The 18,784-nt window shown below is 43.8% G+C and overlaps 1 protein-coding gene across 5 annotated transcripts in view; it reads right to left on the reverse strand.

Annotated features, from left to right (window-relative positions):
- LOC145359845 (transmembrane protein 107-like) overlaps positions 1-18,784 on the reverse strand; it is a 59,047-nt gene that overhangs the window by 22,056 nt on the left and 18,207 nt on the right. For 3 of the 5 annotated variants that reach the window (XM_080214637.1, XM_080214636.1, XM_080214638.1), the window contains exon 4: positions 15,824-15,924. In XM_080214637.1, the coding sequence (XP_080070763.1) occupies positions 15,824-15,924 (101 nt within the window). Of the gene's footprint in view, positions 1-10,535; positions 10,606-15,823; positions 15,925-18,784 lie in introns of all 5 variants that reach the window. The other 2 variants (XM_080214639.1, XM_080214640.1) reach the window with 1 other exon arrangement.

The following is an 18,784-nucleotide window of genomic DNA, read 5'->3' on the forward strand; positions in this document are numbered from 1 at the left end:
ATAAGATGTTGAGAAGTATAGAACGGGTAGATTCTCAGAGGCTATTTCCCAGGGCTGAAATGATCACTATGAGAGGACACAGGTTTAAGGTGCTGGGGAGTAGGTACAGAGGAGATGTCAGGGATAAGTTTTTTCACTCAGAGGGTGGTGGGTGAGTGGAATCGGCTGCTGTCGGTGGTGGAGGCAAATTCATTAGGGTCTTTTAAGAGACTTCTGGATGAGTACATGGGATTTAATAGGATTGAGGATTATAGGTAAGCCTAGTAGGTAGAGATATGATCGGCACAACTTGTGGGCCAAAGGGCCTGTTTGTGCTGTAGTTTTTCTATGTTCTAAATAATAATTCTACTGTATGCTAATACATGACAATAATTAATCAAAACAAATTATAAAAATCAAGGATGAAACTATAGAATGGTATTGAGGGAGTACTGTTGTAGGAGCTGTTCTTTTGAATGAGATATTAAACCAAGGCGTATTTCTGTGCTTGTGTGGATGTATAAAACAACCTTTCCTGGTCCCCCCATGCTGACACTATAGCTAAGAAATCCCACCAACGCCTCTACTTTCTCAGAACCATAGAAGCACAGAACACTACGGCACAGAAACAGACCTTTTGGCTCTTCTTGTCTGTGCCGAACCATTTTTCTGCCTAGTCCCACTGAACTGCACTTGGACCATATCCCTCCACGCCTCTCTCATCCATGAACCTGTCCAAGTTTTTCTCAAATGTTAAAAGCGAGCCCGCATTTACCACTTTATCCAGCAGCTCATTCCACACTCCCACCACTCTCTGTGTGAAGAATCCCCTCCTAATATTCCCTTTAAACTTTTCCCCCTTCACCCTTAACCCATGTTCTCTAGTTTTTCTCTCCCCTAGCCTCAGTGGAAAAAGCCTGCTTGCATTCACTCTATCTATATTCATCATAATTTTATACACCTCTATCAAATTTCCCCCATTCTTCTACGCTGCAGGGAATAAAGTCCTAACCTATTCAACCTTTCTCTGTAACTCAGTTCCTCAAGTCCCAGTAACATCCCTGCAAACATTCTCCGTGCTCCCCCAACCCCACTAACATCCTTCCCATAATTAGGTGACAAAACTGCACACAATACTCCAAATTCGGCCTCACCAATGTCTTATACAACCTCACCATAACATTCCAACTCTTATACTCAATACTTTCATTTATAAAGGCCAGTGTTCCAAAAGCACTCTTTATGACCCTATCTACCTGTGACGCCACTTTTAGGGAATTCTGTATGTATTCCCAGATCCTTCTGTCCTACTGCACTCTTCAGTGTCCAAACATTTATCTTTTATGTTCTACCTTGGTTTGTCCTTCTAAAGTGCAATACCTCACACTTGTCTGTATTAAACTCCAGCTGCCATTTTTCAGCCCATTTTTCTAGCTGGTCCAAATCAAGGCTAAGGAAATTTGGCACGTCAGCTACAATTCTCACCAACTTTTACAGATGCACCATAGAAAGCATTCTTTCTGGTTGTATCACAGCTTGGTACAGCTCCTGCTCTGCCCAAGACCGCAAAGAACTACAAAAGATCATGAATGTAGCCCAAACCATCACGCATTGATTCTGTCTGTGCTTCCCGCTGCCTCGGCAAAGCATAATTAAAGAAACCACGTATCCTAGATATTCTCTCTTCCACCTTCTTCCATCGGGAAAAAGGTCAGGTACCAACCGGTTCAAGAGCAGCTTCTTCCCTAATGCTGTCAAACTTTTGAATGGGCTTACCTTGCAGTAAGTTGATCTTTCTCTACATCCTAGCTATATCTACAATACTACAATACTGTTCTTTTGAATGAGATATTAAACCAAGGCGTACTTCTGTGCTTGTGTGGATGTATAAAACAACCTTTCCTGGTCCCCCCATGCTGACACTATAGCTAAGAAATCCCACCAACGCCTCTACTTTCTCAGAACCATAGAAGCACAGAACACTACGGCACAGAAACAGACCTTTTGGCTCTTCTTGTCTGTGCCATTCTGCACTCTCTCGTTTCCCTCTCTATGAACGGTATGCTTTGCCTATATAGCGTGCAAGAAACAATACTTTTCACTGTATGTTAATACATAGAGCAATAATAAATCAAATCAAATCCACTGCAATATTTTGATGAAAATCAGCAGAGTTATCCCAGAAGTTATCCTGCTGATATTTATGCCTAATTAACATCACAAAAACATTATCTGATTCATGATTCCACTGCTCTTCATGACAATTTGCAATGCATACCTTGGCTGCTGAGTTTCTTACATTATAATCACTACTATACTTAGTTGAAAGGTGCTTTGACACAGCTGGTGGTGCAGTAGAAATGCAGTTATTTTCTTTCTTCTCAGCACAAAACACAAAAAGAGCATGAACCCAAGAAGAGTATGGACCTGACTGGATTCACCAGCAGCAGCAGAGAATAAAAGGAAACCGAGAATCAAAAAACACGCCAGGAACAAAATCACACGGGAAATCAAGAAATGACTTCATAGCGAAAGCACAATCGCAAAGTATGTGGAGAAACAGAAAGTGGCTGGGTTGAAATAATTATCTATAAATTATAATCTTAAACCTTTTAGCTAACTCAAAGAACAAAGAAAATTACAGCACTGGAACAGGCCCTTCGGCCCTCCAAGCCTGCACCGGCCATGCTGAACCCTTCCGGGACCAGTTCTCTCCATTCCCATCCTATTCATGTATTTGTCAATATACCCCTTAAAAGTCACTGTCATACCTGCTTCCACTACCTCAGCAGGTTCCAGGCATCCACCACCCTCTTTATAAAAAACTTGCCTCGTACAGCTCCTTTAAACTTCGTCCCTCACATTTTAAACCTGTGCTCTCTAGTAATTGACTCTTACACCCTGGGAAAAAGCTTCTATCCACTCTGTCCATGCCTCTCATAATCTTGTAGACTTCAACCAGGTCTCCCCTCAACTCTGTCGTTCCAGTGAGAACAAATCAAGTTTCTCCAACCTCTCCTCATAGCTAATGCCCACCACACCAGGCAACATCCTGGTAAATCTTTTCTGTACCCTCCCCAAAGCCTCCACATCCTTCTGGCAGTGTGGCGACCAGAATTGAACACTATATTCCAAGTGCGGCCTAAGGTTCTGTAAAGCTGCAACATGACTTGCCAATTTTTAAACTCAATGCCCCAGCCAATGACGGTAAGCATGGAAGACGGTAAGCCTTCTCAACCACCTTCTCCACCTGCGTCGCCACTTTCAATGACCTGTGTATCTTTACACTTAGATCCACCTGTCCATCAATACTCCTAGAAGGCTTCTGCCATTTACTGTATATTTCCTATCTGTATTAGTCCTTCCAAAATGCATTAACTCACATTTGTCTGGATTAAACTCCATCTGCCACCTCTTCGCCCAAGTCTCCAACTGATCCTGCTGTATCCTCTGATGGTCCTCATCGCTATCCACAAATCCACCAGCCTTTGTGTCATCCGCAAACTTACTGATCAATCCAGTTACATTTTCCTCCAAATCATTTATATATTATAAACAGCAAAGGTCCCTGAGGAATGCCACTTGTCACAGCCCTCCATTCAGAATCACACCCTTCCACTGCTACCCTCTGTCTTCTACGACTGAGCCAGTTTTGTATCCACCTTGCCAGCTCACGTATGATCTCATGTGACTTCACCTTCTGCATCAGTCTGCCATGAGAGACCTTGTCAAAGGCCTGACTGAAGTCCACGTAGACAACACCCACTGCCCTACCCTCGTCAATTATCTTTGTCACTTCCTCAAAAACTCAGAGTTAAGTAAATCAATTACAATTAACCTCCATGCAAGTATAAAGTGATGAGTCTTTAAGACTTTGTTAGTGAGATCAATTTGCTAACAGTTACTAACAAGTCCTACTCACAGATCAAACCAAAGAAATTTCTGTTTTTGTAATGCCAGACACCCTGTACCAAAGTGAGGTTATTGGAAAGCTGCCTTTCAAAGACTGACAAACTGAGTAATTGCTAGATTACACAGTGTTTATATCAATTATCTATTAACAGTAACACTTGGGAAGAACATGTGGAACACACAAGTGCATTTTCTGATGAACCACAAAAGCAGATTTGGTGATAAATTTGGTAAAAACTAAGTTTATCAAAGCCAAAGTCAGCTATGTGGGACAATCCTGGGGCAAGGGTAAGTGCTGCCAGACTAGCTAAGGTTCACATAGATTTTTTTTAAATTAGTTAGAAACAGGAAGTCGTCACTAGGACGCTTACCGGTATTTGTAGTTTTTTTTTTCTCGGGCCCCTAACCCTATAAATTAGTGTAGAGAGGATACCCGATCCTCTACACTGGTAGAGAATCCCACCCTCCCACCTCCTCTAACCTAATTATAAGTGTGGGGGAAGTTTTTTTTTATTATATTTTTTATTTTTCTGCTGGTAATTGTTTCAGGGATGGCAGTTCAGGCAGTAAGCTGCATCTCCTGTGGGATGTATGTGGTGAGGGAATCTAGTAGTGTTTCAGGTGATTTTACTTGTAAGAAGTGTGTTCGATTGCAGCTTCTGGAGGAGCGTGTAAAGGAGCTGGAGGTGGAGTTAGAGGAACTCCGCATAATTCGGGAGGCGGAGGAGGACATTGATAGGAGTTATAAGGAGATTGTCACTCCTAGAAATGAGTCTTGGGTCACTGCCAGGAAGAGGGAAAAGAAGCAGGTGGGGGGACAATCCCCTGGGGCTGTTCCCCTCCAAAATAGGTTTTTGGTCCTGGAGGCTACAGTTGAGGAGGAATCAACTGGGGATAGCCAAAGGGAGCAGGCTGCTGGGGGAGAGCCTAGTGTGAAAGCTCAGGTGGTTAGGGGCTGTAAAAGATTGGGCCTCGTGATTGGGGACTCCACAGTTAAAGGGACAGATAAGAGAGTTGGAAGTAAAGGTAGGGACTCAGGGCTGGTGTGTTGCCTACCAGGGGCTGGGGTCCGGGATGTATCAGAAAGGATATTCAGGACTCTTAAGGGAGAGGGAGATCAACCCCAAGTTATAGTTCATGTGGGGACACATGACATAGGGAGGTTAAGGGAAGGGGATATTAAGCAGAGATTTATGGAGTTGGGGTGGAAGCTAAAGGCCAAGTCTGATAGAATGGTTATCTCCGGACTCTTGCCTGTGCCACGGGATAGTTTAGAGAGGAATAGAGAGAGGGAAAGTTTGAACTTGTGGCTGAGGGGTTGGTGCAGGAGGGAGGGGTTCAGGTACTTGAGCAATTGGGGCTCATTCTGGGGAAGGTGGGACCTCTATATGAGGGATGGTCTGCACCTGAATCAGAGGGGGACCAATATCCTGGGGGGTAAATTTGCTAAGGCTATGCAGGGAGGTTTAAACTGATTCGGAGGGGGGGTGGGATCCTGAGTAGAGGGGTTGAAAGTGAGGGGGGCATAGATGGGGACTGCAATGCACAGCATCGCAGGGGTGGGGTGGAGCAGGGTTTGAAATGTGTATACTTTAATGCGAGGAGTATTCGCAATAAAGTGGATGAACTTGCAGCGTGGACCAGTACCTGGGACTTTGATGTTGTGGCCATTTCAGAGACATGGATAGAGCAGGGGCAGGAATGGTTGCTGCAGGTCCCGGGGTTCAAATGTTTTAGTCGGAGTAGAGAAGGAGGTAGGAGGGGGGAGGGGTAGCTTTATTGGTCAGGGATTGTATCACAGTGTCAGAGAGGAAGTTTGATGAGGACTTGTCTGTTGAGGTAGTATGGGCGGAGATTAGAAATAGGAGAGGAGAGGTCACCCTGTTGGGAGTCTTTTATAGACCTCCTAAAAGTTCTAGAGAGGTTGAGGAAAGGATTGCGGAGACGATCCTGGTTAGGAGTGAAAGTAATAGGGTAATTGTTATGGGGGATTTTAACTTTACTAATATTGATTGGAATTGTTATAGCTCTAGCTCGTTAGAGGGGTCAGTTTTTGTACAAAGCGTGCAGGAAGGTTTTTTTGACTCAGTATATAGATAGGCCAACTAGAGGTGAGGCTATATTGGATTTGGTGCTGGGAAATGAGCCAGACCAGGTGCTAGACTTGGAAGTTGGTGTGCATTTTGGTGATAGTGACCACAATTCGGTTATGTTCACCTTAGTGATGGAAAGGGATAGGAATGAACCTCGGGCTAGTGGTTTTAGCTGGGGGAAGGGTAATTATGAGGCTATTAGGAGAGAATTAGGAAGCATAGGTTGGACTAGGAGATTACAGGGACTGGGAACGTCTGAAATGTGGAGTTTTTTCAAGGAGCAGCTACTGCGAGTCCGTGATAGGTATGTCCCTGTCAGGCAAGGAGGAATTGGTAGGGCTAGGGAACCGTGGTGCACCAAAAAAGTTTTTTCGTTGGTTAAGAGGAAAAAGGAGGCTTATGTTCGGATGAGACATGAGGGCTCGGGTAGTGCACTAGAAAACTTTAGATTGGCTAGGAGGGAGTTGAAGAGTCAGCTAAGAAGGGCTAAAAGAGGACATGAGAAGACTTTGGCTAATAGGATTAAGGAGAATCCTAAGGCGTTCTATAGGTATGTTAAGAACAGAAGGTTGGTTAGGGCAAGATTAGGGCCAGTTATAGACAGCAGAGGGAAGTTATGTGTGGAACCGGAGGAGATTGGAGAGGCATTGAACCAATATTTCTCTTCGGTGTTCACGCAAGGGGACATGGATATAGCTGAGGAGGACACTGGATTGCAGGGGAGTAGAATTGACAGTGTTGCAGTTGATAAGGAGGATGTGCTAGATATTCTGGAGGGTCTGAAAATAGATAAGTCCCCTGGTCCGGATGGGATTTACCCCAGGATTCTCTGGGAGGCAAGAGAAGTGATTGAGAGCCTCTGGCTCTGATCTTCAGGTCGTCGTTGGCCTCTGGTATAGTACCGGAAGATTGGAGGTTAGCGAATGTTGTCCCATTGTTTAAGAAGGGGAACAGAGACTTCCCCGGGAATTATAGACCGGTGAGTCTCACTTCTGTTGTGGGCAAGGTTTTAGAAAAAATTATTCGGGATAGGATTTATAGTTATTTGGAGAGTAAAGAATTGATTGGAGATAGTCAGCATGGTTTTGTGGCGGGTAGGTCGTGCCTTACTAACCTTATTGAGTTTTTTGAGAAAGTGACCAAAGAGGTGGATGGGGGTAAGGCAGTGGACGTGGTGTATATGGATTTTAGTAAGGCGTTTGATAAGGTTCACCATGGTAGGCTTCTGCAGAAAATGCAGATGTATGGGATTGGGGGTCATCTAGGGAATTGGATCAGGAATTGGCTAGCGGATAGGAGACAGAGGGTGGTGGTTGATGGTAAATATTCATCATGGAGTTCGGTTTCGAGTGGTGTGCCTCAGGGATCTGTTTTGGGGCCACTGCTGTTTGTAATTTTTATTAATGATCTGGATGAGGGTATAGTTGGGTGGATTAGTAAGTTTGCTGATGACACCAAAGTCGGAGGTGTGATAGATAGTGATGAAGGGTGTCATAGTTTGCAGGAAGACTTAGACAGGTTGCAGAGCTGGGCCGAGAGGTGGCGGATGGAGTTTAATGCGGAGAAGTGTGATGTAATTCACTTTGGTAGGAATAACAGATGTGTCGAGTATAGGGCTAACGGGAGGACTTTGAATAGTGTGGATGAGCAGAGGGATCTAGGTGTATGTGTACATAGATCCCTGAAAGTTGGGAGTCAAGTAGATAAGGTTGTTAAGAAGGCATACGGTGTCTTGGCGTTTATTGGTAGGGGGATTGAATTTAGGAGTCGCAGCGTCATGTTGCAACTGTACACAACTCTGGTGCGGCCGCACTTGGAGTACTGTGTGCAGTTCTGGTCCCCACGTTACAGGAAGGATGTGGAGGCTTTGGAGAGGGTGCAGAGGAGGTTTACCAGGATGTTGCCTGGTATGGAGGGGAGGTCCTATGAGGAGAGGCTGAGGGATTTGGGGTTGTTTTCGCTGGAAAGAAGGCGGCTAAGAGGGGATCTTATTGAAACATATAAGATGATTAGAGGTTTAGATAGGGTGGATAGTAATAGCCTTTTTCCTCTGATGGAGAAATCTAGCACGAGGGGGCATGGCTTTAAATTAAGGGGTGGTAGCTACAGGACGGATGTCAGGGGCAGGTTCTTTACCCAGAGGGTGGTTAGGGATTGGAATGCCCTGCCTGCTGCAGTTGTAAATGCGCCTAGTTTGGGGGCGTTTAAGAGATCCGTGGATAGGTTTATGGACGAGAAGGGATTGGTTTAGGTTAGTGGGTCATTGTTTTGTAACTGGTCGGCGCAACATCGTGGGCCGAAGGGCCTGTTCTGCGCTGTAATGTTCTATGTTCTATATGTGCTTTTCTCTCCTGAAAACCAAACATGAAATACAACATCTCCTCACAGTGTGCAAATTCTACAGGAAGTTTATCTGATTTACAGTACAGTAGTCACTCCATTAACGAACCTGCTGAAGAAATATACGAAAGTTCACTGGAAGACTACTGAGACCACCTTTGATTGTTTAACGGCCAAATTACTAAACAAACTTGCTTTAGCCGCTCCAAATGTCAATAAACTATTCAAATAGCTATTGGTGCAGGTGATGGAGGTGTAGGAGAGTCTCAATTAAACGTACTACACGCTGTGGTGATTGTCCCTTGAAGGATCCATCAGCAAAGCAATGGTCACATGACTTAGGGAACCAACTGGGAAGCAGGGTAAGGAATCACCCTGGTGAGCTAGAGTTTCTGTTCTAGAGCCTTCTCAGAGCTAACAGATAGCCATGTATTATAGTTACATAAACTTAAGTGTTATAGTTGTTATTTACTTAACTGGTGGACAGGAATTAAACATTGGTGATGAGGATAAAAGAAAGAAAATCAGTCCCAAAATTGTAAATATAAAGTCATGTTGAAGTTCATCTCAAGTTGAAGAACTGAAGAGTGTTTGCAAATATGCTCCGATTTGGATGGATAGACCTTTTTGATGCCTCTGTGTAGAATTGGATACCGTGCACTGAATGTTTGGGCTACTATTTTCTGGCTAACAGAATAGAGGAAGAAAAGGGGAAGAGTAAGACAATCCTTACAAGTGTGCATGGGACCCTGGCCTACAATTTAATATGCAGCCTCACATCCCCAAGCATGCTTGACTCCAAGCCACTCACTGAGATAGTTAAATTGGTGAAAACACACTATCACCAGAAGCCATTGATAATATTGCAACAATTTATTTAGATAAATGCAAGGCGATGCATTTTCATAGACTGAATTGGGGCAGGATCTACTCAGTTAATGCTACAAAATTGGGGAGAGTACTTGGACAAAGAGATCTAGCTCCTTGAAAGTGGGGTCAAAAGTAGACAGAGTGGTGAAGAAGGCATTCGGCATGCTTGGTTTCATTGGTCAGAACACTGAATACAGGAGTTGGGATGTCTTACTGAAGTTGTACAAGGCCACACGTGGAGTACTGATCACCCTATTATAGAAAGGATATTATTAAACTAGAAAGAGTGCAGAAAAGATTTACTAGTATGCTACTGGGACTTGATGGTTTGAGTTACAAGGAGGCTAGATAAGCTGGAATTTATTTCCCTGAAGCATAGGAGACTTATAGAGGTCAATAAAATAATGATGGGCATAGATCAGCTAAACAGTCAACATCTTTTCCCAAAGGGAGTCTAAAACTAGGCGGCATAGGTTTAAAGTGAGAGGGGAAAGATACAAAAGGATCCAGAGGGGCAATTTTTTTCACACAGGTGTGTGTCTGGAACAAGCTGCCAGAGGTAGTATTAGAGGCGGGTGTAATTTTGTCTTTTAAAAAGAATTAAGATAGTCACATGGGTAAGATGAGTATGGGCCAAAGTATGGGATATGGGCCAAATGCGGGCAATTGGGACTAGCTCAGTGGTTCAGAAAGGGGGTGGCATTGACAGGTTGTGCCAAAAGACCTGATTCCATGCTGTAAACCTCTATGATTCTGTATGAAATATAATATATCCTCTGCTAAGGAATTTAGTATACAGCTGAAGAAAGTTGCTTCTTTATGAAATTGCAAACGAAAACATAAATCAAAATCTAACTACAGCAGCAGAGGTGGGTTTGCAGAGTCAGGAAATCTGAAAGCACCTGCTTCAAGAAAATGCCCTGAATGATGGGATCTCCATTCTGGGAGGGAGTGTTGGGGGTAAGGCTAGTGCATTGAAGAGTCAGGCCTGCTGCCCCTGGACACAGATCAGAGGATTGGAGGGAGCCACAGGGGTTGCTGAATGCTGAGGAGGCCTGCATAAAGTACCTCAGTGCTCTGAGACTTCATTCCCATTGCCCTATTGAATATTAAGCCCTCTAATCCTCACCCATCCCAACCCATTCCCAACAAATGCTAATCTAAGACCTTCCACCCACTTCAAAGACCCCTCATGACCTCTATGCCAATCTATGTCTTCCACCCACCACCCACCTGCCCCCATCTATCTCCCATGCCAAACCATGCTCCTCCATCGAATTCCATGTCCCCTTTTAACCCTGTCAACTTAGTGCCAACTCATGCCAATACATAAATGCTCACCATCCTTTGACCTTACATCCACCATGGCAACTTATCCAGTATCCACTATGTGCAGGCTTCAAGATCCATGCTGAGATTAAGTAAAGTGAAGTTGTCAGTATCTATTATAGACTTATAAATAAAAGCCCAACCAACGTATCTAAATCTCATCAAATAAGTAATTCCTTATAAAAGCAAACATTTGTGATCCCACATCAAAGATAATGAATCCTTTAACAACTTCCTGGAGTTGCAAAACTGTGAACTTACAGCCTCCACTGTGATAATGGTAAGTTTTGGAAATAATCAAGCAGTAATAATGGTATACTGATAGCACTTAGTCTTAGATTAACAAACATCTATTGAAACTGAAAGCACAGATTTATTTCAAATCAGGGACAGAGGCAGGCTAGTTTTATTTCAAAATTTCTACAGTTCATGATGTAAATAACGGCAGGTTGATTGGTCTCTCCATCTTTTCGCAGGCAGGATTTTCCGATCCTATCAGAGTCAATCCCCCCCATAGCTGGTTTCCCGATAGTGGAGCTGGTGAGATATACAGATATACAAAATGCTATAGACTTTAAAGGATTGGAAAGTCCCACAGGTAGCCAATGGCTCTATGTATTTGGTGTTAGAAAACCCTGGTCCTTATTTGCCTTTTACGGACATTTCTGCCTACTCTTAAAAAATAATGTAAATCACAAATGTAGGGATGGGGCCCTTTGATCGGAAAGTGGGATCTGTTTGAAATGCAGCACCAAGTTCAGATGACCCTTCTGGGTTTGGGTTTCTCCATGCAGGTCATGTCCCAGCCCTTTTCACCTTACATTGCAAACAGGATCTGTTAGAAATGGGGGTGGGACATCTGGGTCTAGAATGTGATCTTGATAAGGCAGACTCTGTGAAAATCTAGAACAAAAAGCAAAGTATAACTTACTTGTAAAATGTTACGGTTGTGAATGGTTATATTTTGATCATTCACTACCTTTTATGGTTTCTTTATGATATGGGGCTTGCCTGTTGGACTGCAGACAGCTGCTAAGTCACTATGTATCCCTGTGCTGCCACAAGGAGCTTACTACTGAGTGCCAAAGGCAGAAGTTCACCGTGTGCCACAAATGCACGTAGCATTGAAAGCAGCTAGCTTCCTTGATATCTTCTTAGATAGAAAACACTGCATGCAAAGGAAAAACCTCGAATGCAATGCTCTGCTACCCATTGCCCCTAAAACATTTCCAACCCAAAACCTTCAGGGTGGAAATGTGGCCAAAAAGGATTAGTAAAATATAAAATTCTGTGAAGCCAGGTAGTTGTCTACCTCAGTCTAAGGCACTCTCTTCTCTTGAGACTTACTTGAGAACCACTGTCACCCAGACAAGTGGCCTGAAATCTAATGCTTCTGATGGGTTGAGCTACTTGTAGAGACTCAACAGCTCATTCTGGTTCTTTAAGTGAGGCCAGAGGACCAATTTCTTCACACACACTGATCATTCTCACTTACCACCGTAAAAACAGCTCAAATGGATTTCTAGTTCACTGTGTGGAACAAATAAAGTCTTTTATGGTCTTTTAAGAGTCTTCTGGATGAGTACATGGGACTTAGTAGGATTGAGGGTTATAGGTAAGCCTAGCAGGTGGAGATGTTCGGCGCAACTTGTGGGCCGAAGGGCCTGTTTGTGCTGTAGTTTTTCTATGTTGTATGTTCTAAACCTGGCACCTCGCCTGCTCGTGAGTGCAAAATTTGTCAAAGGGATCCATTTGAAAGATCTTACAGATTCAAGAGCCCAGCACTTACTGAAAGTAATTGAAGTATTTTCTACACCTGTGAAGATTTGGCACAGGCTGTCCCACTGGTGTACTGGTGTGCTTTGTGCCTGTTAGACCAAAAATTGCATACCAATTTCTACCCTCCGAACTTTAATTCCAATTCCTTTAAGTTTTGCTGAGACAATGTTCATGTCAATCCTTTGTGACAGGCTCTAGCTCTGTGTTTGATTCCCAGCTTGGGTCACTGTCTGTGCGAAATCCGCACACTTTCCCCATGCCTGCGGAGGTTTCCTCCCAGTCTCAAAGACACGTTGGTTAGATGGACTGGCCATGCCAAATTCTCTCTGTGTCCCGAACAGATGCTGGAGTGTGGCGACTAGGAGATTTTCACAATAATTTCATTGCAGCATTAATTTTTAAAAATTTATTTGTGGGACATGGGCATCGCTGGCTGGGCCGGTGTTTATTACACATCCCTAGTTGCCCTTGAGAAGGTGGTGATGAGCTGCCTTCTTGAATTGTTGCAGTCCATGTTCTGTGGGTCAACTCACAATGCCGTTAGGGAGAGACTTCCAAGATTTTGACCCAGCGACTGTGAACGAACAGCAATATATTTCCAAGTCAAGATGATGATTGGCTTGGAAGGGAACTCACAGGATGTGGTATTCCCATGTATCTGCTGTCCTTGCCCTTCTGGATGAAAGTGGTCTAAGGATCTTTGGTGAGTTGCTGCAGTGCATCTTGTAGATAGTACACACTGCTGTAACTGAGCGTAGGTGGTGAGGGATTGAATGTTTGTAGATGTGGTGCCAATCAAGTGGGCTGCTTTGTCCTGGATGATGTCAAGCTTCTTGCGTGTTGTTGGAACTGCACCCATCCAGGCAAATGGATCACACTCCTGACTTGTGCCCTGTAGATGGTGGATAGGCTTTGGGGAGTCAGGAGGTGAGTTACTCACCACAATATTCCTAGCCTCTGACCTGCTCTTGTAGCCACTGTGTTTATGTGGCGAGTCCAGTTCAGTTTCTGGTCAATGGTAACTCCACAGTGTTGACAGTGGGGGATTCAATGATGGTAACACCACTGAACGTCAAGAGATGGTGGTTAGCATGTCTCTCATTGGTGATGGTCATTGCCCAGCATTTGTGTGGCACGAATGTTACTTGCCACTTGTCAGCCCAAGCCTGGATGTTATTCAGATCTTGCTGCATTTGAACATGGACTCTTCAGTGAAGAATCACGAATGGTGCTGAATATTATGTAATCATTGACAAACATCCCCACTTCTGACTTTATGACAGAAGAAAGATCATTGATGAAGCAGCTGAAGATGGCTAAAAAAAACTTTATTAGTCACAAGTAAGTTGACATTAACACTGCAATGAAGTTACTTTGAAAATCCCCTAGCTGTCACACTCCAGCGCATGTTCTGGTACACAGAGAGAATTTAGCATGGCCAATGCACCTAATCAGCACGTCTTTCAGACTGTGGGAGGAAACCAGGGCACCCTGGTTTGATTAGTAAGTTTGCAGATGACACAAAGGTTGGTGGATTTGCATATAGCAATGAGGACCATCACAGGATACAATAGGATATAGATCAGTTGGAGACTTGGGTGGAGAGATAACAGATGGAGTTTAATCTGGACAAATGTGAAGTAATGCATTTTGGAAGACCCACTACAGATAGGAAATATACAGTAAATGACAGAATCTTTAAGAGTATTGAGAGGCAAAGAGATCTGGGTGTACAGGTACACAGGTCACTGAAAGTGGCAATTTAGGTAGAGAAGGTAGTCAAGAAGGCATACGGCATGCTTGCCTTCATTGGCCATGGAAAATTGCATTTAAAAATTGGCAAGTCATGTTGCAACTTTATAGAACATTAGTTAGGTACTTGGAATATAGTGTTCAGTTCTGGTCGTCACACTACTAGAAGGATGTGGAGGCTTTGGAGAGGGTACAGAAAAGATTTACCAGGATATTGCCTGGTATGGAGGGCATTAGCCATGAGGAGTGGTTGGAAAAACTTGGTTTGTTCTCACTGGAATGACGGAGTTGAGAGGTGACGTGATAGAAATCTACAAGATTATCACAGGCATGGACAGAGTGGATAGTCAGAAGCTTTTTTCCACAGCGGAAGGGCCAATTGCTAGGGGGCACAGGTTTAAAGTGCAAAGGGCAAGGTTTAAAGGAGATGGATGAGGCACACTTTTTACACAAAAGGTGGTGGATGCCTGGAACTCGTTGCCGGGGGAGGTAGTGAAAGTGGATACGGTAGTGACTTTTAAAGGGTATCTTGACAAATACATGAATAGGATGGGAATAGAGGGAAAAGGGAAGGGTAGCGGGTTTTAGTTAAGTCAGGCAGCATGGTCAGTGCAGGCTTGAGGGCCAAAAGGCCTGTTCCTGTGCTGTAATTTTCTTTTGTTCTTTGATCACCCAGAGGAAACCCATGCAGAGTAGGGGGAGAACCTTCAAACTCCGCACAGACCGTGATCCAAGCCGGGAATTGAACCCAGGTCCCTGGCATGGGCCTAGGACATTACTCTGAGGCACTCCTGCAGAGATGTCCTAGAGCTGAGTTGACTGACCTTCCACAACCACAACCATCTTCCTACGTACCAGATATGAATCCAATCAACGGAGTGTTTTCCCGAATACCTACTGTTTTGCTCGGGCTCCTTGGTGCGACACTCGGTCGAACGCAGCCTTGATGTCAAGGGCTGTCACTCTCACCTCATCGCTGGAATTTTCGTCCATATTTGAACCGAGGCTGTAGGAGGTGAGGAGCTGAGTGACCCTGGCAAAACCCAAATTGGGCTCACTGAGCAAGTTATTGCTGAGCAGGTGCTGCTTGTTAGCACTGTCGATGACCCCTTCCATCACTTTACTGATGATTGAGAGTAGACTGATTGGGGGGGTAGGTAACTGGCTGGGTTAATGTAAGCCTACTTGTGACACTCAAAAATATACTTAAACTTAAAAGCTCAAGATGGGATGGAGGTCAGTAACCCAAGTCTATAAAGTGGATCTTCCTGGAAGTGGCCTCTTAGAATGCAACAGTATAAAATTTAAACTGTGAAAACTGCAACTTCACTAAAAAAAAGATAAAAACTCTCAATAAGTTCCCCGAATGTTTAAACTGATAGCCATGGAATAATTTAACCAGATGCTATGGAGAAAATTTTCCAGTCCTGCCCACATGGGAATTGTAGACCACTTAAAGGTCCATTGACATCGGGAGAAAATGTTCAGTTTTGGGGCACACGTGGCTGGAAAACCCCATCCTATAACTCCTGTTACCATCGAGAAGTTATTAGGAACGCTACAGGAGATGTCTGTGTTAGTCACTCATAGACAATGGCCGGGAATTCTCTGGTCCTGCTGTTGGGAATGGAGATTTAGGCTAAGTGCCAAATTTTCCATTCTCGCCAGCAGCAGTAACAGGGCGTACGTCATCAGAGAATTCTCTCCAACGTCTTTCAATTTATCTGGTCCTAGACAGTAATAGTGCTGTGTGACTGCCTGAAGGATACAAATGAGGTTCTGCGTGCTGCTGAACATGGAGATTCCAGAGAAGAAGCCCAGCAACTCAATCAGAAACATACCCAGCGTCACCGACAATGCCACAACTAATCTGGAAGGAAGCAAAGGACCACAATCAACAGACATTCAAGTGAAACCAATAAATTCTTGTGCATCGACTTCTAGAGAAAAACTGGAATCAGATATACAAAATATATATACCAAGATAACACAGGCTTAATCTACCATTAATAGTAAAAACAGTGTTGGAAAAATACAGAAGTATCTGTGGATAAAGAAAGTTAATGTTTCAAGTCCAGTATGACTTTTCTTCAGAACCTTTAATCTGCCATCGTGATGGCAGAAGTTGATTGATTGTCTTTCAGAGCAAGACTATCATTCATGAAAAGAGAAGACACGGACGGTGAGTTAGTTTTGGAGCCACAAGTTCCAAGATTCCAGCAGTTAGCAGTTTTGATGAGGGCCAGAGTTCTTTCCTGCTTCATGGAAGACAGCACAGGCTGTTGGCCTGGATTCCTGTCCTCATTGGAAATCAAACAGTAATCAACTATAAGAACCATAGGTGGCACACTGGTTAGCACTGCTGCCTCTCAGCACCAGGACTCAGGTTCAATTCCTGCCTCAGGTCACTGTCTGTGTCGAGTTTGCACGTTCTCTCTGTGTCTGCATGGGTTTCCTCTGGGTGCTCCGGTTTCCTCCCACTGTCCAAAGATGTGTGGGTTAGGTTGATTGGCCAAACTAAATTGACCCTAGTGTCAAGGGGATTAGCCAGGTAAATATTAGGGGTTATGTGACTAGTGCCTGGGTGGGATTGTGGTGAGTGCAGACTTGATGGGCTGAATGGCCTCCTTCATTCAATGCATTCATGACTCATCCTTCACCTTAATAGCTTGATCCCACTTTCCCCCCATATCCTTTGATCCCTTTAGCCCCAGTGGCTATATCTAACTCCTTCTTGAAAACATAAAGGGCATGACCTTACGGCCCCCTGTGCCGGTCGATCTCACGACATGTGGAGAAGAGGCCAACAATCGAACTGGTTTGGTGCCAAAAGCCATCTTCCTGGTCCTATTTCGCTCTGCCACTCAATACAAGCATGGTTGTTTCACAAGCTCACTGTCTGGAGGTTTTTGAGAAGATCCACCAAGAACACCTCAGCATAACCAAGGATTGAAACAGGGCACAGCAGTCTGTATGCTGGCCAGGGATTTCATTCATTGAACAGATGGTCTCTTGCTGTGTCACCTATGTCACTAACAGGCGGGAGCAGAAAGAGCCACTCCTACCCTTCTCATTCCCACTGAGATCTTGGGACTGGCTTGGCATGGGTTTATTTGACTAAACGGAAAACCTTTCCCATAGTGGTTGATTATTATTTCCAATGAATAGAGGTGCAAAACCTAAATGGCCTTACCTATGAGGCTGTTATTACCCCTTGATGAAAATGTGCTCTACAAATAGCATTCTGGATATAGTCATCTCTGATAACACATCGCTGTCTGCCAATGAGTACTTTCAATCCTTCACAAAGTCACATGGATTTGTAGACATCCTAAAAATACCCCAGCCCAATAGGGAAGTTAAGAGGGCAGTATTGTCAAAGACCATTTGAAGGAGATCTAACAGATGCTGTATGATTTTCCAATCCTCACCAGCTACAGGGGAGGTACCAGAGGACTAGAGAAATGCAAACGATGTTTACAAAGGGATTGAAGGAAATGCCGAACAATTACAGGCCAGTTAGTCTGACATTGGTAATGGGCAAATTAGTAGAAACAATCCTGCGAGATAGGATTAAGTTTCATGTAGAAAGACCTGGATTTGTCAGGGATGGTCAGCATGGATTGTCTTCCTTCACAAACTTGATTGAATTCTTTGAGGAAGTGACAAGAATGGTTGATGAAGGTAGTGCATGTTGTGGACATGGGTTTTAGCAAGGCACTTGACAAAGTCCCACATGGCAGATTAGTCAAAAATGTATAAAAGCCCATGTAATACAGGGTAATGTGACAAGCTGGCTTAGTAACAGAAAACAAAAAATAATGTTCAATGGCTGCCCTTGCGAATGGAAAGTTGTTTCAAGTAGTGTTTCAAAGGGCTCAGTGTTGGTACTCATGCTGTTTGTGTTATACATTAATGATTTGGATGTGAACATGGGGTTGGGGCATGATTGGGAAATTTGTACATGACACAAAGATTGGCCGAGTGAGTAGTGGATAGTGCAGATGACAATCTACAAAATGATATTGATGGGTTACTGGAGTGGACGATAAAGTAGCAGATGGATTTTAACATAGAAAAGTATGAGGTAATGCAGTAAAGTGAGGTTAAACAGTTTTAGGGAATACACAATAAATGGGAATACAACTAAGAAGGGTAGATGAAGTAAGAATCCTGGCGTACGGGACAGCAGTTCAAGTCGACAAGTTAGTAAGGAAGAAATATGGAATGCATTGGCAGAGGTATAGATTATAAAAGTAAGGATATAATGTTGGAATTACTTTAAAAAAATTGGTGAGGCCACAACTGGAACATTATGTGCAGTCCAGGTCATCATTATACAGGAAGGACATAATTGCTCTGGAGACAGTGCAGAGGAGGTTTACGAGAATGTTGTCGGGGTTGAAAAATGTAGCTATGAGCAGAGATTGGATAGGTTGGGGTTATTTTAAACATAGATTTAAGATCGGTGTAGAAGGGACACGAGGAAGAACTTTTTACGCAGAGGTGGTGGGTTCTGGAATGCGCTGCCCAAGTTGGTGGTGAAGGCAGAAACCCCTAATAATTTTAAAAAGTACCTGGATCTGCAACTTAAGTGCTTAAGCTATAGGTTACGGGCCAGGTGCAGGAAGACAAGATGGGCTGAATGGCCTCCTTCTGTGTTGTAACTTTTCTATGGTTCTAATGTCAACTTTGGGCTTTCTCTGCTCAGAAACTATTCAACACCATTA

This window comes from Carcharhinus amblyrhynchos, chromosome 29 (genome assembly GCF_965287045.1).
Source record: "Carcharhinus amblyrhynchos chromosome 29, sCarAmb.v2.hapA, whole genome shotgun sequence".
NCBI classification, from domain to species: Eukaryota; Metazoa; Chordata; class Chondrichthyes; order Carcharhiniformes; family Carcharhinidae; genus Carcharhinus; species Carcharhinus amblyrhynchos.